At 41.2% G+C, this 26,514-nt stretch overlaps 2 protein-coding genes across 4 annotated transcripts in view; both read left to right on the top strand.

The window, feature by feature from the left end:
* The window catches only part of LOC120746323 (gamma-aminobutyric acid receptor subunit alpha-5-like), a 46,761-nt gene extending 38,859 nt beyond the window's left edge, over window positions 1-7,902 (top strand). The window contains exons 10-11 of one of the 2 annotated variants that reach the window (XM_040051770.1): window positions 1,213-1,508; window positions 4,637-7,902. In XM_040051770.1, coding sequence (XP_039907704.1) covers window positions 1,213-1,508; window positions 4,637-4,754 — 414 coding nt within the window. In that variant the 3' untranslated portion in view covers window positions 4,755-7,902. Of the gene's footprint in view, window positions 1-1,212; window positions 2,514-4,636 lie in introns of those variants that run through there. The other variant, XM_040051771.1, reaches the window with a different exon arrangement.
* Window positions 7,903-10,391: 2,489 nt separating this feature from the next.
* Window positions 10,392-26,514, top strand: part of LOC120746324 (gamma-aminobutyric acid receptor subunit gamma-3-like) — a 169,071-nt gene continuing 152,948 nt past the window's right edge. The window contains exons 1-2 of one of the 2 annotated variants that reach the window (XM_040051772.1): window positions 10,392-10,896; window positions 11,366-11,520. In XM_040051772.1, coding sequence (XP_039907706.1) covers window positions 10,841-10,896; window positions 11,366-11,520 — 211 coding nt within the window. In that variant the 5' untranslated portion in view covers window positions 10,392-10,840. The remainder of the gene's footprint in view (window positions 10,897-11,365; window positions 11,521-26,514) is intronic. The other variant, XM_040051773.1, reaches the window with a different exon arrangement.

Here is a 26,514-nt window from a genome sequence, read left to right as displayed (position 1 = left end):
ACTGACAAAAAAACTGAAGCACAGTTATTTATTTGATTATTTGACAGATGATACCATAAAAAAAATCCAGAAGAAATTCAGTGACTCTACTCTAGGCCTCTAGGCTTATCTGAGAAACAGTACTACTTACTCTGTGGTACTATAGGGTTTTAAACAGTCTTAAGGTCATTACACACCGAACACACTGCAAAAACACCAAAGTGAAATTCCCAGTTCTTCGGATCCAAACTTGTTGTGTATTGTATAAACAGGCAGATCACATTTCACATGCACTGTGAAAAAAGTTATATCATTATAAAGCAATGATAAGCTGTTTCTGATGTTTCTGAACAAGAAAAGGAAGAAACTGAGATTCTGGGTTCCTCTAATTCTCATCAGGCAACACCAGGAAGAATTTCATGGTTTGATCCAGGAGTTAAAGCTGTATGATGACCACTTTCATACATATCTCGGAGTAGTGACAGCGGAATAGTTTGAGCTGTTGTTGGCAGAGTTGAGACCACATCTGAGGAGGCAAAGAAATAATTGCAGAGAGCTGATTGTATGTACAGTACTGGTGTGCCAAACATAATCTGATTGGTCAAATTTCTGCTTTTGGATCAGAAAAAGCAAGCTTGGTTCAAAAAAATAAATGCCGCAATTTTGTCCAGCAAAATCACATCCGGTGTGTCAAGGCCTTCATGCCAAACTAATCATTTTCTGCCTTTAGCTACACCGTTAGCAAACAGATATTAGAGCAGTGTTACATTTACGTGGCACTGAAGCAAGTGAACTTCAGTATAAGCGTTGAAAAAAACAGTTAAGTACATAAATGCACTGTGAGTCATCAGGATATTGAAAGTCACTTCACAGCATGGATTACTATACATTCTGCTTGGTTTAGTAATCCCAGTGATGTCTAGGACAACCACCAGGCATCTGTTAACAGCTGCACTAAAACATATATACACAGTGCAGTCATCATAAATAAAACTCAAACTGACAGAACACCAGTGGAAATCATGCTGCTAACTGATTGAAATTCAATAACTCAGCAGCCCACATTTTACCAGAATGTTCTGCCAGAAATATTTCACCTCAGTAAGGTCACTAATCACTCCAGACAAAACGAAAAACACAGATTCTTCTCAAGCCAGAAAAAAAAACTGTAACAGTAGAGCAAAATGAGGCTTGTAACTAACATTCTACTCAACGTGCTCTGTCCTGCCATAGAAACGAGACCCGATGGTTCTGTCCAAGAAGCCCAACAACGTGTGCTCGGCAGGTGTCAACTACACCCCCAACCTCACCAAGGACACGTCCATCTCCACCATCTCCAACACGACATCGGTACACCTGCGTTCTGCTGAGACCAAGACGATGGACCCCAAGAAGACCTACAACAGTGTCAGCAAGATCGACAAGATGTCGCGGATAGTGTTTCCTGTCCTCTTCGGAACCTTCAACCTCGTCTACTGGGCCACGTACCTCAACAGAGAACCGTTGTCGAAAGGAGTTGTCATCTCAACGTAATCGCTCTTCTTATTGTTCCTTTTTTTCAGGGGCGTGGGGGGGGGGGGGGGGGGGCAGTTCATGTCAGGGAGAAGGGAAGGTTGAGCCTAATAGAAGAGGGGTGATCCATAATGAAAGCGGCCATTGCTACATCTCTGCCTCCAGACTAAACAAATGTGAAAACAAAGAACAAAAACTATACTCACCTATTTAGATCAAGCACTTTGAATGGATGCAAGGCTTCACGATTCCCTTTCCTATTTTTCATGGCCTAAAAAACTGCTTCTTAAGACTACATTAACAGGAGAGAGGGTGCTTTGCTTCTTTCTCATCTATTCTGCTGCAGTTTGCATGATGCTCACCCCCAAAAAGGGAACATGGACTCCTCTTTGTCTTGAACACCGACCATGTATATGTCAGTCATTGCTTGGTCACTACTACCTGGAGAAATTAACAAAGTAATTTAATGCTTCATGTTCTTACTGCACCTGGCTCATAAACTCTGCAATCTAACTCGCATTTGAATTTTAAAACATGATTTTAAAATGTACCTAATTCTGCGCTATGAGAAAGACACATCTCTCGAGATTGATGCTGCAAGTGCATTAATAATGTCGTTTTATGTCTCCTTTTTAAAGAAAAACTAAAAAAATCTTGCCAATTCTTTTCCTCTGCCTAACGCAGAGGGTGCTTGTGTCTCTTGTTGTACATTTTTACTTGAAGATTCAAGAACTGTTGCTGCAGGCCTGGTTTCCCAAAAGCACTGGCAGTAAGAGTCTCAAAGTAAAATGTGAGAGGAAAAGAAGTTTTGAATTAAAAAGTCATCATTTAGGGCCAGCAAGAATGTTTGAAAAAAGCGGGGGGGTTTTCTGGCCTACTTACACGAGGGTGACTGGACGGCTGTGGCAGATGTGTTAGCACAAATTAAGGATTGGATATATGTGATTTAACAGAATTTTGAGCCTGGGTCACTCAGTTGGGAAACCAATATGCACAGTTGAGAGACCAAATGGAGAGCAAGTCACATACAAATCAGGACAGCGATGTGGACAGTTTTGGGACTGTCGTTCAGAGATGTCCAGACACGCACCCTGCTAATGTGTCCACAGAGAAAACCAGACTCATGTACAGTTCATAACCCTGTTTTGGTTTTTTAAAAAACTGCTGGTGAAATTTACTAAATGAGTACTGTGACAATTTTGTGACTTGTAAGGCACTGACACAGCTGCTATGTATTTGTAAGTGTTCCATTTCCAAATGTGGGGAGGAAAGTATTTAACTTAATCATATGAATGTGGTTTTCTAAGGGTTGCGACAGGTAATTTGCTGCACACTGTGCCGTTATTTAACACCGAAAAGAGCATGCCTTATATTGCACCTGGATGCGATAGTTGTCGCAAGGAGCATTAATTTATGTGGAATGCCAAGGGGAGACGTTATCAGAATGAGCATGTAATTGGTTCGGGTATATGGCTGTGACAAATCTTTGGATCTGCCCTGTCAGCTGCTCACGCTGAACAGTTCGAGCCAAGCCCCACATATTTAGTGTATTTTGATATAACAAAGCAGAACATGCCGCAGAGCATCGGGGGCAAGGAGAGAATTACAAGATGTATACAAGCCATGGCTGTATAGCTGGTAGCAAGGTTAGTTTTTTTGCAGTGTGCACAGCTGTTTGTAGGTTTTTTCATTGTGTTTCATCAAATAGGCAGCGGGTCATAGTGAAAATAGCAGAGAGCTCAAAAAATAAACAAATAAACTCAAAAAATACACACTGAGCTCTGTAACATCACAAATCGACTTCATACATTTTGTCTACTTTTTAAGTTATGTCCCAAAAGTATTTTAAGAAAAAACTGTAATGTTTGTCAAAATGTCACTTTAACTGTGACAAAGGTGTTGGAGGTGTTCCTAAATATCAGGATTGTGCAGGTGGCTGTGAGTCAGATTCTTTCTTTTGACTTTAATAAATACCTGCAGACCCTTATGCAAAACAACACATTGCACGGTCACAGTACCGGCCTGGGTTTGCAAGTCGGTTGGGATTTGACAGTTAATAATGTTTTGTGTTGTGCGACACATCCTGCACATGGGCTGTTAAACACATATTTTAGGTTTATAAGGCAGAGCTGGTTGTAGTAAAGTAATAAAGCAGTCTTGGGCTGCGTCAGCCTTTTAAGACGACAGTTTCTGACGCAAGACTAATCATTGACCTTTTTAGTAGATTACCTGCAGAACTTTCCACTCCCACTGAGCTATTCTTTTTCACATAGAAAAAGTGAATCAATAATTTTCTCACTCATGCCTCTTAATAGCAACACTTGAGAGCTCAGTTCATGCTTTGCACAAAGTCAAAGTATTCTGGGTCATTTAAGCATCTTCTCAGGCTGTTGGAAAATGTTAACTCCAGTCTACAGTGTGTTTGTGAAAGTGAGGTGCTGGGGGGAAAAAAGATGATTATTGTATCATGTTTCTGGATTCCAGCAAAGCTATACTAGAAAGAAAACCTCACGCATATATCAGCAACAGGAGACAGAAATTCAACAGCTCAGCGGCTAACAGGTGATCAAAGATTGATTGTACCATGAACTGACTCATAACGGTCCACAAAAGTGCGCAACACAGCAGAGCTCTGTCCTCTCAGAATTACTTACTATTGGGTTCAATCGATGGGGTCAAGTTTATCAAAATTGCACCCTGATTTGCATTAATTTACTTCACCTCCGCGAGCTAATCCAATGTCACTGGACTGCATTGATTTTTTTTTTCTCAGAATGTTTCTCTGTTTTGAAAGCTTGGTTCGACGAGGCCTTTAAGCTGCAAAGAATTTGGGGACATTAGGCCGAGTGTCATGAGAGAATCATGTAAATAGCCTTTTTCGTTTTCAACGTAGTTCTTTGCTTTGACACAAAAAAGACAGATTGTCACATTTGTGTTCTGAAGCCCTTAGTAGAAAAAAAAAGCCCAATGTTGATGTTAATGATGTTATTGTCTTCAATATCTTTTTTCTTCTGTGTACATGTGTGAGTTTGTTTCGTTCTTGTGGCTTGTAGAAGAGCTGATCAAAAGTGATCTTTGGACTGATTTGTATTTTATATCTACAGTGACTTAATTAAAGTGACGAGCACACATTTTGTCATTACAGCTCAAGCCTACCTGTTGCACAGCATGTGTTGGTTTGTGGTGAGACAAACTCAGGAATAAGAGGACCCCATGCTCCCAACAGAAATATCAGTTCTTCATATCTATCATATGGATTTTGAACACCAACCTCTCTCACCTGCTGCTGGGAACATTGTCCTCAAAAACTTTAGGCCGCTAAGCAGATATTTATACACTAGCTTGGTAAGAAACCATGTAAATAAGGGTGACATAAGCTGCTATCTGCTTTGCATTTTGTACTTAAGTCCACCTTAAGTGATTTTATTTTGACTTTGTGTGCCAGGATATGCTGTGGTATTTTCGTGCTGTTTAACTGATGTTGAAGCTGTCATTTATGGAAATCTAAGATCCAGCTTTCTGTCAGATCAGACAATGTTTCAGTTTCAGTGCAATGGCAGCCAAGTACAGGATACAGACGAGACATCTCCCCTCCACCAATCTGTAATCTGTCTGTTCCTCGACTTCCTGTTTGTATCTGACACATTATCAAGTAACAGTACACACTTTCTGTCTGTGTATTTCTGATTAGGTCTGCAGTAGTTGAGTTCTTCAACAAGTGTGTTTTTTAAACTAAACAGTTGTTTTTATTGAGCTTTATTTAAGCCTTGTTTTCTAACATATAACCAAAGGAACTATTACTGTAAAAAGTCACTGATAATGTCCCTGACAAACACATATAGCCTTCATTACTTTTTCTGTGGACAGCAGCTTCAGTCTGACAGAAGTTCACTGTATGGACAAAAGTACTGGGTCTCACCTGTTATTCTTTGAATTCTTGTATTTTCAGTCCCATTGCTTCAGCTGTGTAAAATCTAAAGAATCTAGGCCTGTACTCTTTTGTGCTTTTATTTGGGAAAGAATGGGTCTTTCTAAAGAGATCACTAATTTAAGAGTGCTACTGTAATAGAATGAGGCATTGCAGCAAGTCCCTTCATCTAATTTTTTGTACCTTTCAGAAATTCCTCAGTCAGCTGTAAGTGGCATTTTTGCAAAAGTGGAAGTTTTTAGGGATCACAGCAACTCAGACACCAACTGGCAGGCCACGTAAAGTTAGAGAGTGAGGTTGCCAAGAGCTGGGGCATATAGTGCATAAGTGTAATCAACACTCTGCTGAAGTGCAGAGTTCCAAACCTCCTCCAACATTACCATCAGCACAAAAAACTGTATAGCAGGAGCTTCATGCAATGGGTTTCCATGCAGCGCAGCTCCTGTAGGTAGCCCAGTATGTTTGTGCAAATAGTGTATCTCTACAACTATTAGCTTGTCCATAAATTTGGCTAATATGGTAATATTCATGGAAAATTTACAATAACTTTGGTGATCCTCTGACTTTTTCTAGTGCTGTCATCAGATCAAAATTACTGTGGCTGGTGGGTAATATATGCAAAAAATAAAAATAATCCTCCAGTCTATAAACTAAAAATAACATGAAAGTTCAAAAATTTTCAAAAAGAAATTCTTTTGACTGTTAACAGGCTAAACAAATACAGCTTACATGATGTTATACCAGCTTATAAACATCTGTACCCGCTGCTAAACGCCAGCATATTGGCGTCATCGTTGTTAGCATGTGGATATTAGCATTTAGCTGCATGTAGAATAATAGTAGGCAGACAGATGGATGAACACTTAAATTCAATACATTATAAATCCTCTGATGTTAATTCTCAGTAATTTAATAAATATTTCTGACTGATAACAAGCTAAAATAACATATATGTAAAGTGGCCTTTGTTATATACAGCATTAATGTGTTATGTTTGATAATATTTGTCATCTTTTTATCAATTTCTACTATTAGTAGCATGCTGGCATTAGCATTTTACTGCATGTAAAACAGTGATAGGCAAATAGCAAACACTGACCTTCTAAAAAATTAATGAATTGAAGAATGAATTAATAAATCTATGTATAAGCATATTATACCATATTATTAATCATCTGAATAAAACAATGCTAATATCATAATAGGTTTTTAATGCTAGCCAGCTAAATTAATACAACTAACATGATTTATCTGCCTATTAATATTACACTTATTAGCATCAACCTTTTAGCTCTGTCGGTGTTAGCATACTGTGCTTTATAGCTACATATTAGCTACATATAGAACGTTGACAATATTTGGCAAACAGACAAATGTAGGATTTTATTTTTTCTGCTGTAGAAAACTCAATCATATTAACTATAGGACATCATATATTTAGTACTACCCACATTGTAATTCTGTCATTTCCAAAAATTCGGCAAAGCTAATATTATGTTAATATGCTAGGGGCTGAAAGAAGACAAGTAACTCACGTATATCAGCTCATTCACATGAGCTGTCAGGTCAGAGGATCCCCATAGTGCTGAAACCTGGTAGACTTCCTCATGTCTGTGCACATCTTTCTTGGCGTAAACCAATGCACCCATCCATTTAACTATCTCTCTTTCTGGCCAAGAAACAACCCCACCCTCCTTCCTTCAGCCACTGTGACAGACTCATCTGCCATACATCTGTTAGAATAAGGGATTTAGTTCTGCTTAAGTTGCTTTCACCCATTCAGGGAAGCCCCTTACAGCAAAGCGCTTCTGTCCAATTTAAGCCCTGACTGGCCCAGCCCTGATGACAAACACTTGTTTTTCTCAGTGTGTTGTCTGGACAGCTGTGGCTGATGCAAGTTAGGAACAAACTTAGGGTTGATTATATGTACTTTATCCCAAGCTAGCTCATGGGCAGTGAAGCTGACTGATGCTTTGAACTCTTGGCTGGGGAATTTATTGCACATCCAGCAGCTGGTTTAAAGGACACTTGCGGAGCTACAATAGCAACAGTTGCCTGTTCAAGTAAGGCTAAAGGTGACCAATAAAATGCATAAAGTTGCTCATGTTTTTTTTTTTCAAGAACTTTTAACAAGAATATTTACGAAGAACCCATCAAACAGACTTTTGCTTAATTTTGCAAAAATGCAGCAAAGCCATTGTAGCTGGGCTTAAAAACGTATTTGTGTCACTCATTCTTTGTTTTATGTACTGTATTTGTTTTGTGTATTATACTGATAATGATCAAATAAAAAGGATTAGCAAAGATGCTATATAGTACATTGCAAACACTACTGTAGCTCAAATGTTGCTTTGTTGAATCCTGATTAAAGCTGCACATATAAAAGGAAATCTGACACTGGTATGTCTGAATCCTGTTTGATTGTCTATTGATATTAAATGCTTTGATGAACTACTTAATGCAATTTGGGTCACTTAGAAACATTATTTTTATAAGTAATGCAAATTTGCTTTAATTTGATATAATGTGAAATTCATCAGAAAACTTTTTCTTTTCCATTTTTTTAAGTTTGATCTGTCTAGTATCTAAGAGGGGATACAGAGGCCCATTGTCACTGTGTTTCAGTGGCATATGATATGCTGTGGTATTGTTTTCATAATGATATGGTAGATGATGACATATGTTTATATTTTCCCAGTTAATGAAGCTGTCAGAGGTTTTAGTTTGACAAATAAACTCTTTATAGCTTAATTAAATGGGACCTGCTAAGCAAAAGTCAGCTTGTACTGCTCTATTAGCGGAGCAGTACACACCTTTGTGTTAACCCCTCAGCTTTTCAGTTTCATGCACTGAATAACCTTCATTTATTAGGGCGCACGTCATTGTTTTCCCATACAGCCTTACACACAGCAAGCCAAATGGCTTGCTGTGTGTAATGATGACATATTTCATCTGAGATAAAATCTTTGGGAAATGGTTTTCCTAATGATCAGTCGGCCTTTTGCAACAGACAGTTATCAGCCTAGGCAACAGCTTTTATCACTTGTTATCAGTCCTGCACATATCAACAACAGGTGGTGTCATCCACCTACAAGGTGGAGACTGTTTTGCCCGTCTAAATTTAAGTAATAATGAGGAACTGTCAAGCAGATTTGCCTTTTGGACAAAACTTACGTCATTTAAAAAAACAACCTTTTTATGTTTACACCAGAAAAAAGATTGTGCTCTGTATAAACTGATCAAGTACATTTCATTTGACCAAATTCCACTGAATTTTATATTCTTCTGATATTTCAAAATTACATCGAAAATATACATGTACATGTAGTTAAATAAGTCAGCATATTGGGCATAAAATATTTTGAGTGTTGGAACTAAAAGCCCTTTTGTTATGTGTACAAACAAAAAGGTCCTGGTTTGGGATAAAATGCACACTTTTCAAATATACATCACACATTGCAAAGTTACATTTGAAAGCATGCCTTGCAATATTAGCAAGCACTTTACATGACCTTTGTCACACATAGATGTCGACAAATCTGCTCATCACTGATTATAATGGATAACTGTTTTGTGAGCTTGCTAGAACGTAGAGGAGTGAGCCTACTGACAAAATGCACTCACAACACACTTTACTACTTAAGGAATGATTCAGTTCCTTATAAATGGTCATTTACACTGAATCAATTTAATATTTGATGAACAAAACCTAGGACTTTGACTGTTCACATCATACTTTTATCCACAAAGATAATCACAAGCTGCTAATTCTTCTGAATATCTAAACGATTGCAAAGCTATGACAAGAACATCATGTAATTTCATCACTCATAAAAGGAGAAACCATGTCAGTCCATTCACTTTTCAAATTAAGTTTGGGCAAACAGTCTTATCACACAAAGTAACAAAGAGGACAGAACTTGCACATTTATTTTTTTATTCTTAAAGTGTGTTTTGCTGACAACACTGTTACTTCTGTGAGTTGGTAAAATAACTATGGCAACACGATTTTCAATTAATTATGTCATCATTATCAATCAATTATTCCTGCAGGTCTCCTAATACTGTCACTAGTGTGGATAGGCAAAAATAACTACATGTACATGCTTCTTAATTCATTGCATCAGAATTATTAATGAATCACTCCTGCTGGTCCACGCTTGGTCAGCAGGTTATTTCTTTCTGCAACACTGCGGGAAAGACTTTCTCTTTCTCGCCGCCAGGGGGCAGCGAAGCCTCTCGAGTGGCACTCACTAGTTCAGAAAGGAAAAAAGTCTGGCAGGTTTGTAAGCTGAACGCAGGGCTGCCCTGCTGAGCTGTGGGCCTATTCAGAAAAAAATTACTGTGAGGAGGAGAGCTCGCGGTGACTCTGTGGCACGTAAACGGACGTGTAAAGTCTGAACATAACTTCCAAGGGCGATCATCATCATCAGGCAAACTGCAGATATCAGTTCGCACTGAGTCAAACTACATATTATGCTGTTTACTTATGAATTGATGCTTATTTCTGAGACTTTTTCTTTGAATGAAAGGAAGTAACTGAGTTTTGAGAAGTTCCGGTTCTTCTTTTAAGACTAATTAACTAAAACAAGATAATATTGCTAATAATGATAATAAAAACATCTGATGGTAATAATGATAATAATAATCACCATCATCATCATCATCATCATCATCATGCCAGAGTCAGAGCAACAAAAGAGGGGGGTGTTTCCGTGTGCAGTTGTGATCCAGGTAGTGTATGAGTCACGCAAGATGCTCATCTCCTAAGGTTCACCACCTCCAGCAGCAGCAGAAAGCGTCACCCTGCCACTCTGGTGCCCACACAGGGAGAAGGTGGAGGGAGGCACCGTCGCTGGATCCCGTCAACTAGACTCCCAGCACCCCCCCCCCCCACACACACACACACACACACACACACACACACACACACACACACACACACCATCCGCCCCTTACCCCCGCCTCCCTACCCCTCCCACACACACACACACACACACACACACACACCATCCTCCTCTTGCTTCGGCTACCACCGCTTGTGTTGGGCTGGATCTCACTGATTTATCGTCGGGTGCCTTTCCCGGAGGAAACCCTCCCCAAGAAGGAGCGAAGAGGACCAGGAGGAAGTGTGGTGGAGGGAGGTGGGGGGCGGGAGAGAGCTCGCGATCCGCTGCTGTGGTAGTGCTGGTGCTGTTGTTGTTGGTGGTGGTGTTGGAGGTGGTGGTGGCTGTTCGGTGCACATGACGCGCAGGAGAAAAAAGTGCGTGGGCGGATGAGGAAGTTGAGAGCTGGGATTGATGGTTCCACACCTTTTCACTGCGCTGGCACTTGATCGCGGCAGCAACGCAGCAGCAGCAGCGGCAACAGCAGCAGCAGTCCACCGGTTCCTGCGATCAGAGGTGATCCGCGCGTGGGAAAATGACAATCAAGTTTGTGGTCACCCTCCTCACACTTTTGTTCGCTGGAGGTGCTCGGTGAGTGTCATTTGCACCTTTTCTCTCTCTCTCTCTCCCTCTCTACGATCAACAGCTGAGAGCAGCGTTAAAGCTTCAAAAGTTCGACTGTTGTGAATGAAATCCCATACATGTGTGAAAGAGCCTGTGTGGTAATGCATGGTTCTTTTTTCTTTTCTTTTTTTCCTAAGGGTTTCCCTCACACACACGCACTCCAACAGAAAAAAAAAGAGGGGGGGGGGGGGGGGGAATAAATGACAACACCATTTACTGCTGCGCCCAAATCCACAGTCTGGGGGTCTCACTGTCATTTACAGCAGGCTCCAAGTCACCATGAATCAAACATGTTCTTTTTTTTCTCTTTTTTCTCTGCGTCAAAGTTTTCATGACAATGTGTTTCTTTAAACATGATTAAGACCTCTCGTTCCCCTCCTCTCCTTTTCTCCTCGCCCCCTCCTCCACCCCTTCTCTTTCTCACACACACAAACAGCTCTGATTTACGGGAATATGGCGACGACGATGAGGATCATCAGGACACCACTGTCAATCAAATGCTGGTGCCCAGGTCGCACCAGGAGGATGCAACGCTCATTCTGAACAATTTGCTCAAGGAGTACGACAAGACTCTGCGCCCAGACATCGGAGGTAAGGATCAGAAGTGGTGGGGAGGAGTTGGAGGCTTTTTTGGTTGGAGGAGAAACTTTGGTGATGCTGTCCAGGGACTGGCTCTGTGCCTGAGCTGTCCATGGTGCTGAAACTAGTAATGCTGCTGTGAGGGTGGGAAGATGACATCCCCTTCCCCTCTCTCTCAATCATTTTAAAATTAGGTTTCTTCAGTTACGCTGGGACAGATTTGGTGGATTTGGGTTTGCTGAGATCTCTGCAAGAATTAGGGATAAAGTCCTTTTTAAGTGTTGGGAACTTTATTTATCTAGTGGGAGATAAAAACTACAGGGGCATCTGAATTTTTCAGTATTTACATCATTTACATGACTAATGGTTATTTGTGTTTCTATCAATAAATTAACAGTAAATGGAGAGGAAATAAAATGTGTCCACTTCTTGGGTTTCTGGCAAATTATCTGCAAAGCTAATTCACTTAAATGCAGTTTAATTCAAAATGCAAATAGGACCACGTTCTTGTGTTGGCTCTACATAAGCCAAATTTACAAAGATGTACAGTGCTGTGCAAAATTATTTAGCCACCCGTCATTTCTCTATATTTTGTTAAGAGCATGGAAATAGCTGCAGAGAAATGTGGGCAAACATGCATGGAAACACAACATAAAAGGCAAAAAGAGTTTGTTTAAGAATAATGGCAGTCAAACTAAATATTGACTTTTAATCTTGTTAGAATCATACAGGCTGAACTCTCTTCAGGAGTAGTTCTCCAGGCTTCTCGAAGGACATTCAAAGCTCTTCTTTAGATGTTTTGCCTTTTGTTTCCCTCTCTATCAGTACTGTTGAGGCCTGGGCTTTGGGGAGACCAATCCATGATCACGATTGTTCCATTGTGTTTTTCCTATTCAGGTATGCTTTTATTGCATTGTCAATGTGTTTGGGATCATTGTCATGGTGAAATATTTCCACTCAGATACTTTCCAGATCATATTTCTTGGTATATCAAAATCTTACAGTGCTTTTCATGTTTGTAATTCCATCAGTTTTGACAAGGCAACATCACTGGCTCTCAAGTCCTGTGTCAGATCTTTGCTGAATTTTTTTCTAGCTTTTTTTAAGAATGTGACTTTCAGCTACTGTTCAAATGTATGCTGTAGATAGGTTTTTAGGCCTACTTGTCCAGCTTCCTCAATTTTTTTAAGGAAACATTGCACACCAAGCCCAGATATGCCAGTTTTTCAGTTAAGTGTCATTTTGGAGGGTTTCGGGGTTTTTTTTGTTTGTAGATGCGAGTAAACCAATGGAAACAAATTGTGTGTTTTTGCGACAGGCTGCAAGTAAGAAATTGGTCCTTTGCTAAGTTGTCTGCTATGTGTAGACATAACACTGGCTCATCCGTTGATCTTTTGAGTTTGGTGCCTTTTTTATGCTTAACAAACAAAAAAAAGTCTTGCTTAACACCAGCATGTTAGCATGAGCATTGTTAGCATAGTAGCAGTGACAGTAGCATTTAGCAAAACGTAGCACACCGGTTGGCTTTAACCACTTCAGTTTGAATCAAAAGGTCATTAAATAAATCAAAAAACTAAGAATGTAAATACGAGCACACCGTGCTATCTTATCTGGCTATCACTCCCAAACCACAAAGACATTTATCGCTTTCACACATGTAATAGAATGAGTTACCCACAGCTGGCAGGCCATGCCCAGTTTGTGCTGTGTGTGTGTGTGTGTGTGTGTGAGAGAGCGAGGGTGACGACAGGAACACGAGTCCAAATCCTCCCTTGATTGCACCCACATTCTCACTGCTGTGGTGCAATCAAAGCCCTGAGCTCCTTGGAGGAGAACATTCCTCTTCAGTGAGGTCTCTAATCAAATGGTTTCGGTTTGTTCCCCGGAGTCCTCTCATTGGTGGGCTGCTGGCTGGAAGGCTTTTCTGTGATGAACGTGCAATCCCGGCTTCTGTTGCTGCTGCATTTTAGAAGTCATTTGGAGAAATCAAGGCAGCCTGTCTTTATGGACATGTGGTGGAGGAGTCAGAGGTGTGGTGGTTTCCAGTGAGGCGATTTTCACCGGGGTTTAGCACAGTGGCTCAATGTCATTAGACTGACTGCCTTTACTATATTAGCGGCACTATTCTGAATGTGAAGGCAGACATTACTCCAACTGTTTCTGCTGTGACCTTATTTTTATTTCTCTCATATTCCAATTTACGCTCGACACTTGGTAACATTCTCCTTGTGTTTCTTTTCCCTTGATTCAGAGTTTGCATTTACAATCAGCAATACAATCTGATATGTGTAGGCCATTTGGGAGCTGCTCTACTCTAATTTTGTTTTGCTTCCCGCAGCTCACTGTGATATTTTCCACTTCCACTTCACTTAAATGTTGAAATAAAATGCAAGCATTTTTGACAAGCTTCCTATACAGAGGTAATTTTTGTCTGAAATATTCTGTATTTTCCTATTAGTTCGGCCTACATTAGGATGAAAGACATTTTGTACCAACAGCCATTCAAAAAGTTTTCAGAAGCTGCATACAAAGTCCTGCTTAAGCAGAACTCAAGGACATATCCAAAGAGTCAACACGGGGGGGGTTGTGCAAACGCAGGTCTCGCTGGGATGAGACCTAAGAATGGATTTCTTATTGAAATGGTAGTGATTTCAAAGTGAACAAATAGTCAGTGTGTCTCTGTTGAGCTACACTTATTGGTACACTTGTGCTGTACGACAACTGAAGTCCAACTTGTGAAGTATCCGGAAAGATGTTTGCACCATTTGACTGCAACTCGACAGCTACTGGCAATTATTTTTGCATAAATTTCATGCGTAAACTGTGCAATAAAATATAGATCTAGCCATGCAATAAAAAAACCAAAGACAATGTTAAAATCAAATAAACCCTGCTTTATGTCTAATGTCCAGCAGAGGGCGACTCCTTAAACTTTTATACAATTTGAATTATTTTGCAGCCAAAGAGAAAGTTTGGCTTCATTTATGACTTCAGTGAACACATTACTGTTGGGTTTGTGGTCTTGACTATTATTTTCAATACTGATTAAGTAAATCACAGAAACACTGTAAATAAAAAGGAGAGTAATGCAGGGTACACTTTGGAGCAATAATTCCCAAATTCCCAAAAACCAGAAAACCCCAGGGAGCCAACCCCTAAATCTTCACTCTAATCAAAATGTAAGAGACAGTGAAGCATTTCCATGAAAATCTGCAATTTTTTGTTATCACAGAAGCACCTTTCAAAGGATGAACCAGATTATATGAATTTCATATATTCGGCTTCCTTCACCTTTTTGCCATATTCCAGTTCCTCTAAACTTTGTCTTTCTGCCATTTTTTCCCTGCTCAAAAAACTCTTAATCCTCTAAATGTCATCTTCCCCACTCTGAACACTTTATCACCTTAGGAGCTCTTTTAAGGGCTAAGATACTTGGTGAATCACTTACCTATGCCAGGATTTGGTCCAGACTTTAAGAGTGAACATCATAATTCTGAGAATTTTTTAAAAATTTCATCTTATTAAGCCTCAGTCAGACGCTACACTCTTCACCCTCAGGTTTATACTAAAAAGCCTTGCTCATGAATTTTCAGGCTCTGGTGGGAAACACTGTATCTTCCGATCATTAATAATGTTTATTTGTCTTTCTCGGAATGCTTGAAATGATTCCCAGATATCATCAACAATTATTTTCCTCCCTCTCTCTCGCGTTCACCAGCAGCTTGCTCGGATCGGTTCAGCCTGGTAGTTCACCTTGCGGGAAGAGGGGAAGAGGGGGTGGGCGTGTGGGGGATCACCCTACGGCTCTGCTTCCATAATTAGGGATGAAATTTTGATGAGATCCAGTTGACAAACCTCAGTGTCGTCCATGAAATGTTAATTTCTTAGCAGGATTATGTGAAGCAATGGAAGCACGTGTGTATGTGTGTATTTGTGTGTGCACGCTCGTGTGTGTGTGTGTGTGTGTGTGTGCATGGGAAAACGTGCACAGACAACACACTTACAAACATACTTGGAGATGACGCTGAGTCAAAGACAGATCTGGGACATTTAAGTCATTGTAAAAGAGAGTGGGTTCTGTTGAGATCCGCTGCAATGAATCTCTGAGAAAACACACACACACACAGCAAAGAAAGTAAATTCACACGTCGGCACTGTGAGGCTCATTTCCAAGACACACCTTGATTTTGACTAAATCAAAGTCATCCTCACACACACACAGACACATATAAAAACACTGTATTTCTGTTTGCCTCTTCTCGTCTGTAGTTGTGCTTGTTTATAAGCCGCTGGCTGTGGAACCAGAGCACATACTGTTGTTTTAAGCAAATGTGAAATTTTACTATTAATTGGCTGCTAATTTCTAAGTTGAACATTTGTGTCTCAAAGCAAGGTTCACTTCTTCAGCACAGACAATCTGCATAATACTAAATTCTTCGACAGTGAAGACAACAATTTTCCACGCCTGAAAAAAAATCTGCTACTATTAGCTAACTAACATTGGCATTATCAGTACTGACAGAGAGAAGTGCAAAGAAATTCACCACCTGGTTACTTCGTACAGCAATATGCAAATTGAAGCACAGCACAAAGTTATTAATAACGTTATTCTGTTTATTTTTTTCATTGACAGAAAACAGCTTTTTAAATTGATACACTATGGGTACAGTAAAGACCATACAAAGGCATGTAGAACAATATTTTATTATTATATGGTATGACAAAAAAATAGTCAAATACAATGAAACATAAAAATGTAACAATACTTTTGCCCTAATTAGATCTTAAGTTTTATTATGTTGAAATAAATAAATACAAATAGCCTCAAAATTCACATCAGAAAGGAGTTTGTGTGTGTGTGTCTGTATGTCTGTGTGTAGTTGAGTGTGTATTTATATCTTTGTGGGGACCAGACATTTGAAATTTACTATACATAAGGACCAACAGCCCTTATGGGGACCAAAATCCTGGTCCCCACAAGTTTGAAGGCAATTTTGAGACTCAAACTTTGATTTTCGTGTAGGTTTTGGTTAGGTTTAGGGTAAGGGTTAGGCATTCTTTTTTCATGGTTAGGGTTAGGGACAAGGGAAAGGATTACTTCAATTAGAGGTCCCCATAAGATATGAATACCCAACATGTGTGTTTGTGTGTGTGTATTATAATCCTAAAACTATGTGAAATGCTCAGTGGTTTCAGTCAGGCTTTGACTAATCAAGCTTTTGTCCCTTATGCTTCAGATTTTAACTAATCTATTTTTTATAAATTCTCTGAAATTCAAAGACCTTTGAGATATTTTACTTTAGAATGGATAAAAAGGTTTCAACACAGTGAAAATCAAAAAAATCCAAGAGACTACAGTATAACAGGGTTTTTAACTTAGTGTCTCTGTTTGTTTTCCTCCTGTCACATCCAGTCTTGTGAAGTGAGCAGCGAGTCTAATCTTCATATAAAGTGGGTGACTGGTCCACTTGAGAAGGGAAAAGCTACCCACATATCCTCCAAGCAGAGCAAGTGTTGAGCCTCACCTTAAGCGATAAGAAGCAGTTCCCCTTAGATGAAGATGAGATGCTTTTGTGTCCCTATTGTGTCACTTTCCTTTTGGATTCAGAGTGTGATCACTGTGTGAGATCTGGGTGATCCTCATGTACTGTGCAAAGATGCAAAGATGCATTGGTGTATGTGTCAGTGTTTGCGTCTGTGGAATCGAGGACAAAGAGGGCTGGAGTGGAAGGCTTTGTATGCTGCGAGGGCTCTTCAGCCACTCACATTTAAAGTTTGGAAGCCAGGATGATTCAAGGAACTCAATTAAACTTGGGTCTGAGGCGCATTCTAAAAATACAAAGGGCCAACAAATTAAAATCTTCATTTAAGACAGATTCAAGTTTTATTTTGACTCCAACAAATATCACCCTGCTGTCATTAATACTCAGCAGAGCACCAAATGGGACTGAAAATACCTCTTAACTGAGGCATCACTTCCTTCTGCTAAAAACTACAGTGCATTAGTTTGATTTATGCGACACCAGTTCAACACAACAGTCTATATATTGCAAAGTAAATACACTACAGAAAGACAGTCCCATTAATCTGATGATCTCTATTAATAAGCACTCGGAGACAGTGGGGATAAAGAACTCACAGCAGAAACAGGCTCATGGATGGACAGACATCTATTGCGGGGTGAAAGGAAAAAAAAACAGAAAAGAGAGATACATGCATAGTGAAATCACAAATAACAACAACGACCACCAACAAGCTACAGAAGAAAGGGGGCATATCTTTTGTTTTGTTTTAATGATATTAATGTTCATCCATTCTCTTCTTCTGTGCAGTCTTTCTCCTGCTTCTCTGCATAGGCAGAGAAGCCCATGCCTCCCTCTCACCAACCACCTCCTCCAGTTCACCCACTTGAACACCAGGCCCGCTGTATGTCCTGGATCTACCCTGGGGCCTCTTCCTGGTGGGATATGCCCAGAACACCTTCACACAGGAGGGACTCAAGAGCCATCCTGTTAGATGGCCGAACCACCTCAGCTGTCTCCTTTCAATGTGGTTGAGTAGTGGAGCTGCTCTGAGCCTTTCCTGAATGGCCGAACCCCTCACCCCATCTCAAAGGAAGAGACACCCTTTGGAGAAAGCTCACTTGTATCTGCGATCTCGTTCTTTTGGTCACTACTCAGAGTTCGTGACAGTAGGTGAGCGCAGGGAAGTAAATTGACTAAACCGAAAGCTTTACTATATAATATTTTGCTTTAAGAATATATAAAAGTTATTATTATTATTATTTTTTTATTATTATTATTTTTATTTTGCCTGTCCCATTTGGTTCTTTAGCCGTCAGAATTGTTGTCTGAAGACCAACAAGGATACCCAATGGAATTACTTTGCCAAATGGATCATCATGGCCTTGCCATGGTACATTTGATCAACCTATGTTGTTATTATTTATTTTATTTTATTTTATTGTCAGTTGTTACAGATGGGACAGACATGACTGAGGGACAGGAAAGGGAGAAAGAAAGATGAAGGAAAAGAAAAACAGAATAGAAGAGGGACAGTGAGAAAGGGCACTTAAAAAGAGAAAGAAGAAAAAAAATCTCCTGGATCACCTGCTGAGAGAAAAAGAAGAGAAAACAAGCAAAAAAAACCAAACAGAGAAACATACTAAACACAACACAATCACGTTAATCTAGCTAAGTGTAAACAGCAGTAAATACGAAATATTCAATGTTGTTGTGTAGCAAGCAGGACCGACAGCGCACAATGTGCTTGGGAATAGCAGCCAATAGAGGTGTAGTTTATGTCTATGAACAGTGAACACCTGTGTGCACACCTGTGTGGATCAGCGTGCTTGTATTCAAAAGGTTTCCCCATGTAATGGTCTGCTAGAGGATGTAGAGAGCCATAGCCCTGTCCCCCAGGGCATGAAGCAGGCATGGAGGAGATCCAGGCCCCAGACATCCAGAGGCCCCAGAGTGCGAGAGCCCAAGGAGGACAACCGGAGGGGCATCCGTGCCACCCTCCTGGGAAGAGCTGAGGAGAGCCCCAGATGAGGGGTCACCCGGTAGCCACGGAGCAGAAGCCAGAGGGGGCTGCAGTGGCGTGCCCGCCGGCTCTGCCAGCAGCCAGCTGTGCCACAGTGAACCGAGCCGCAGGCCCAGAGGCCGGAGGCCGGAGGCCCGAGGGCCCCCTTTGCCCCCGAAGAGGCCTGACCGAGCAACAGGCACCAGGCCCCGCCAAGTAATCACCGGGAGTGAGCTGGTACATACCTGAGCGCCTAGCCCCGGACACCAAGAACCACCAACGCACCGACCCCTGAGGGCATCAGTTACTGGCAGGAAGTGTGGTGAGGGGAGATACGTAGGCCTTTGGAGGGCCTGGAGTTCCCAGAGAGGTGGAGTGGAAGACCCGACCTGACATATAGACACAGACAAACAGGCACACACAGACACAAACAAGCATTCCCACCCTCATGCACACATATACAAATACTCAGCACTCACCCAACGTAGGGATAATAATAATAATAATAATAATGGATTGGATTTATATAGCGCTTTTCAAGGCACCCAAAGCGCTTTACAATGCCACTATTCAGTCACTCTCACATTCACACACTGGTGGAGGCAGCTACAGTTGTAGCCACAGGTGCCCTGGGGCAGACTGACAGAAGCGAGGCTGCCATATCGCGCCATCGGCCCTTCTGGCCAACACCAGTAGGCGGTAGGTTAAAGTGTCTTGCCCAAGGACACAACGACCAGGACAGAGAGCCCGGGGATCGAACCGGTGACCTTCCGGTTACAGATACGCTTCCCAACCCCCTGAGCCATGGTCGCCCCAAAGACATACATGGACACTGTACACACAATCACACTCCCCAAACAAACTCTATACCCCGGGTCCAGGTACCCTCGCCCCTGGAGGGGGAAATTGCACCTAGACTCAGGAGATGTTACCCTTTCCCCCGGGGTGGAGGCAAGCAGACCGCCCCAGGATCCGCAGCAGCAGGGAGGCCCCATATCCCAGATCCCAATCGGATGGCCAACACCTCCTTCCAGCCCCCCCGCCCCGATGGCCAGCAGAGAACAGGGGTGTGTGAGGACCCCAAACCTCCCTCCTCTCGCTCATGTGTAGTGTTGCTGTGTGTTGTTCTAAGGTGCATTTAAAACACGGGAGAGCATGGTGCTGCTGCCAGAGAGCAGCAGGTGTTAGCACGGCCCCTCCCCAGAACCCTCAATGTCTACATGGATTTAAAATTGAGAGGTGGGCACCGGCGCCAGAGGTAGGTTTGAATACACAGACCGTCCACTGGACGCCGTTAACGTGCCCACCCTCAAGACCCTATATGTATGTGTTATGAGAGTGTGAGTAATGTGGATGTCTAAGTTGTGGAATAAAATTGAGGCACAGGTGGCCAGAAGGGGACAGAGGGGGGGAATGCCTCCCCTGCACCCTGGTGACACACCCGCACCCCAAGGCCCTACACGTGTGGGTGGGTGTGTTGGAGCGGGAAGAGGGAGGCAGCCGGGGATGGGGAGGAAAAGAAGGGAGGAGCAAGATGCCCCTCCCTGGGGCCAGCTCCCCCGCTGACCCCAGTAGGCACCCCGGTCCTTCGGCACCCACCAAGGCAAGGGAGCCCAGGCCCATCCAGACCGGGGCCTATGGTAGCAGAACCGCCCAGCCCCACAGGACCCGGGGCAGCCCACCCGACCCCACCGCAGAGGCGACTTTTGTTGTAATTTGGCGCTATATAAATAAAATTGAATTGACTTGAATTGAATTGAAACTGGGGGTACCCCAAAGTGTTCTGTATATTTTAGACAATAATTTAGGGGATTTAAGAGTAAGAAAATGTACCGTGCTTGGTGGTGTTTGCAATTCAACTTGACTGAGGTATAAAAGTTATTATTAAGAAAAGACTCCTCTTATGCCACACTTTGACTATGTATAATTTTTGTCTTCATAACATTACAGAGTTAGAAAATCTTGCCTTTTCTTGCCTACAAAACTACAGTTCTAACTAGTCAGGCTTGCTGTCTTTGGCAACATATATTATGTCATTTGGAGGCACTAGCTAGCAACTGCCTGGTGAAGAATGCAAGAAGCAGTGTGTATGATACTGGTTGCCTTTTGTCCTTTCACAGTTCCAACTAATTAGACCAACCACATTATCTTCTTTCCTGTCCTGGGTCTGCCCTGGATCCCTCCTGGTCGCTATGGGAGGAGGCTCCAGGGCAGACCCAGGACACATTGGAGAGATTACATCTCTTGGTTGGCTTGAAAACCTCTTAGTTTCGCCACAGAAAAGCTGGACAGGGAAGTATAGACTTCCCTGTTTAGGTTGCTGCCACCCATAACTCAGCCCCGAATAAGGGGAAGAAGATGGATGGATAGATGGATGGATGGATGGATGGATGAAAATTATTCTCTTTCTCTTTACCATTTTCACACAGCTGATAGGGAGCTGGTAAAAAACAGTGCTGCGTTCTCCTACTCGTTCACCTGCAATAACAGATGGGTCGAATGGTCATCATGAAAGACCCCCATATATCAGTCTTTCTGTTGGACTGACAAGACATGTCAGAGGTGAAGCATCTTTTTTCACCTATTCCCAACAAACAGCAGCACTGTCTCCCCGGTCAAACCTGGGTGCAATATGATACCACAAACTGCACTATAGACAGTTTTTGATATGGCAGTCTGATTTGGGCCAATCAGACTGTTTCTTACAATTTCTGTGTCATGTGTTGCATTGTGCAATTGCTTGTCTGAACTAGCAGTGGTACTTTTAAGCAAAAGGTCATGGAAACAAACTGAAGATGGGCAATGGGGTGGGTGGACGCGTATATTGTGACAGGTTGGGTGTTGGGGGTGGTGTGCAGACTTATGAAATGTCTTCGATGTCGGCACATTTCATTTTGTAACAATTTTTCAACCAAAGACAGACATTAAGCCAGTTATTCAACACTGAAATGTCTGTTGTGTTATGTGTTATGACGAGATAAAACAGTCCCCGAGAAGACCAATAGCCCGTTGTCAACGGGGTTGATATTGATGTAGTCTGAACATGGTATTAGCAAGTCCAGTAACGATGTCCAGCGTAAATTCACACTGGGCATCAAACAAATTGGAACCATTTTTCAATCAAAAGTCAACATCATGAACGGGTGTTCGAGAAACCACTGATTGTGCTGTGCTGCAAATCATACAGACACAAAATGTCTGATTTGATCAGCACAAAATGAAGACAGTTTCTGCAAGTTAATTCCTTGATTTTTTTCTTTCTTTTCAGAAACAATAAAATAACCTTATACTATCATGCTGTTTGTCTCGCTTACATAAAATGTACAGTTCAGTTTCAGCCTGGATGCAGCTGAATATTGCCAGGTAGCTAATTCAGTTTCAGCCTGTGTGTGATCGCAGGCAGTAACTGTGACTGAAGGCTGTAATTGTCTATAGCTAACAAGCTATTGATCTACATTGACTGACCAGGTCGCTGCAATCATATCTGCCATTATTGCCTCCCCGAATATGTCTGACGCTTACAATTAAGTCAGTGGGTGGCAGTGGAAAGTGAAAGACTGCCTGCGCATATGAATGGGAAGGTGCTGTGCATGTGTGTGTAGTTTTATTCATCTACACTCATTTGTGGCCACTGATATGGCTTTCCCTACACAGAAATATTATGCACATGAGCTAAACATGTATGTGTCTGTGTTTGTGCACGTTCTTCTGAAGTCTACAGAGAGAGACACTTCAGAAGGATTCAGATAAAAGGCAGGTGTGTCAGAAATAGAAACTGAAGCTGCTCAGATATTGTTGGTTTGCAGCTGTTTCCTGTCTCTTTTACTTCTATTTCCATCTGTTTTTCTTCGTCTTCATTCAGCTCCCCCCCACCACACACACACACACACACACACACACACACACACACACACACACACTCCTTTTTCCACTGCTACTGCTACCTATGAGTATCAATAATGACGCTCAAAATTTCAGAGTTGTCAAAATTCAGGCAAAAGTTTGACCTGCTTTACATGTGTATTAAAAATGTCATAGACCCATTTCAATCACTTCAGGGCAAAGCATGCAGAGCAGAGGATGGGATGTAGGCGCTGCGACATTTGCTCAATTCTACTCATATTCTTGTGCATTATACGTAAGCAGGCCTGCATTTTTGCCTTGTTTGATGAATGATTTAGGTGTATCCAGTTTCCGTTATTAAAGCATGAAACGAGTGGAAATCAAATTTGAGAAAACTTAACATTATTTGCAAAGGAAGTTCAGACTGTGTTTATATATTCTTTTCTGTACCACTGGGCCCAAAATAGCAAGGAGGTGTTTGTTTTGTTCCCAAGCGCTGTGATTTCACATTGATGTGCAGCTTTAACTGAGGGGGGAAAAGTGAGTAGAAAGAAAGTGTTGTTAACTATCTGTGATGAAAGGGGCGCTTTCCGGCTCAGAAAGGATACAAAGGGATGTGCTAGCACTACTTCACAAGTAATCCAGGTGCTCAAGTAAGAAAAGAGATAAATGTTGAGAAGATGAATCGACCCGTCCACTTTCTGTTGGGACTGAAATGTCTCAGCAAGAGTGCACTCATTAAGGTAGTGCCATTGAAACTCTATAATATATAGTGTGTGGCCCAAACACAGAGCGAGCTGCCTCCTTTTCTTTGCCACTTCCAGTATTGCAAGGAAGAACGTAGGCTAGAGACTCTTTGATATCAAATGATAAATGGTTGAGCCGACTGTAATTAGTGGCCATTAGTGGATGTATATCATCTGCACAGTTATTTAGTCATTACAGTTGCCTGACTCATTTTTACTTTTCCCCTCAGGCTGTGTACTTCTACTAAACCGTTCAATGTGTTTTTATATGCATAACACAGCTCATCTGTCTCTCCTCCAGTCTTCACTGTGCCCATCCCTAACATATGCGCCTGAAACAAAAAGTTGAGGAAATAAACTAATGTCTTTGCAAACACACAGTGGCATTAAGCTCTAATTTAAAATCAAACCAGCAGACTGAAACATAGGGCAGAAAAGTTGGCATGAAACTGTATGTGCATCTGTTTGGCATGGCTTGGTTATGTACTAAGAATGATAATATTAACGATAATAACTGAGTGCATCCATTGGTACAGGCTTAGTCTGATGTTATTAGTGAAACTGGGCCGGCATGTTAGGATGCTAGCATTAACTACAAAAATTGATCATTGCCCAAGCATTACTTTGAGCAATTGCATATAGTTGCAGCAATTGCAAGGTGACTGCACAGGTCCCCAGGTAGGTAGGAGGAAACCTGTCTCCAAACAGTCACAGTCCAACTCATACTGACCTCAGTCACCCTAATTTATAAAGACACCCCTTGTAATTTATAAAGACAGACAGATGCCCTCAAGTTGCAATCCGTCTGGTCAGTCTGTGATGATGAGTCGAACTTTACTGTGTTGCATCTCTTTGCAATAGAACACACAACTCAGCTGACTGCCAAATGGATGAATCCTGGTTGTATTCCTAAATAAAAATAATGTTTTTAATAACTTTCTCATTTTGCAGTTAAATGGCCTTCCTGCTGAAACTATTCTGGCTGGACTAATTTCTGTGTACGCAGATTTGCAATTGATTTGTGACTTTTGACGACTTTGTGACAATAATCAGCATATTGTCACAAACTGATTGTGTGTATTTGCCAGTTTTACCTCATCTGCAAACTGAAAGCAAATTGACAGCACTGATTTCATCTTGTTGCCGTTTTATCACCATCTTGACGCACCAAATTTGCTTTGAAGACGATAACTGACTGCAAATGTTCACAGACCTGGTCCCTGTCTTTAAAGCCACAATTTCAGGCAACAAGTTAATTGCATACATTCACAATAATTTGTGTCATAATCTCCCACCGCCGTTTTCTCCTGTGTCACCCGTGTGTGGCTGTAGCACTAAGGCCACACTTATTGTGATTCTCATGCAAAACTGTGAATCACACCAGGGGCCAGACACATGTAGTTTATTGAAGTGCTTTAATTTAGTTCATCCTAAACCACCTTTTCTTGTACAACTTATTCCATATATAGGTTTTAAAAAGCCTTTATAAGATTTAGCCTTTTTTGTGTGTTTTTATAAGACAACTCATATGTTTCCAGTAATATGACAGCCACCTTATCAGTCAGTGTAATTGCGTTACGCTAGGTAGCAGTGAGTGCTGTTACTATACAATCTCAAGGTGAATATTGTAATTAGCATCTTTAAACAATGTCATTACTCATTACTTTTCTCTTGCATAATACTAATGGCAAGTGACTACCCGCTCTTAGTCAGCATCAACAAGATGACAGCTTTCTTCTTTTACAGTGAGTCGAGCTGCAATCTGTACTATTGGTGATAAAACAATGATAATCATTAACACTAACAATCATGAGTAAGTAATGATGAAACGAAAACAACCTGAGCAACTGAACTGAACAACATGGGATGATCATTGAACTATTTGAATATGACAGAATACAGAATATTGTTGCTCGTTAATCTATTTTCAGTTTATAGACTCTCTGTTCCTTATTTAGAACTTCACATCTTTTCTGTTGTGCGACGTAAAGCAGAAATGGTCAAATGACCAATGAATACAAAGCTACTTTATACTTGGTAAAGATCTTACCTGGTCTACAGGCCTTTTTCTGACATGAGTACTAGACTAAGATCATGGTAAACATCATATATGCTAACACCTTCAGCTGGCACTATTTAGAAGTGACTTTGAGTGAAGTGACAGTGGCAGTAGAAGAAAGAAAGTCAATAATGATCAAACAAAGCACTATATTACACCTATAAATTATATCTATCCAATTACATAGAGGATAAATGAGCACTGTCCCTGTTTCACTTAAACGCTAAAAAAATGAATGAAAGAAAAATCTTTTTTTTTTTAATGTATTGACGCTGACTTGAGCTCTCCGGTAGACAAACCAAAGCCCTGTTTCTTCACTACAATTCTTGTGGACATTATGACCTATTGATTTTTGGTTACTCTTCATTCTAACTAGGACAACATCAATCCTTCAGGCACCAAAACATGTATACTTGTCGGTTGCAGTAGGAGGAATGAACGAGTGAACCTTTAAAGTAGGAAGCTAAAGGTCATGCAATGCTGAGAGAAACTGCAAAAAAAATGCATCTTTATGCATCTCAGATGCTACAGGACTCAGTTAGCCTGTTAGCATGGTAAATGCTAAAGTTTATAAAAGTACAATTACGAAAAGACCAAAGGGCTGCCAAAAGAAGGAATCTTCTCTCTAAAAAGAACATGTCAGTACAGCTTTGGTTTGCAAAGTTGCATCTAAACAGTAAGACTACTGGACAGAGAAAACAAAATTGGAGATGTTTGGCCATAATGGACACCACCATGTTTGATGAAAACCAAACACTGTATATCAGCACAAACACTTCATACCAACTATGAAGAGCAGTGGTGGAAAGGAGATGCTTGGACTTGTTTTGCAGT

The sequence above is a fragment of the Simochromis diagramma genome, unplaced genomic scaffold (assembly GCF_900408965.1).
Source record: "Simochromis diagramma unplaced genomic scaffold, fSimDia1.1 OVJJ01000107.1, whole genome shotgun sequence".
In the NCBI taxonomy this organism is placed as follows: domain Eukaryota; kingdom Metazoa; phylum Chordata; class Actinopteri; order Cichliformes; family Cichlidae; genus Simochromis; species Simochromis diagramma.
The sequence above is the reverse complement of the archived record's forward strand: the minus strand, read 5'-3'. Positions and strand labels throughout refer to the sequence as shown.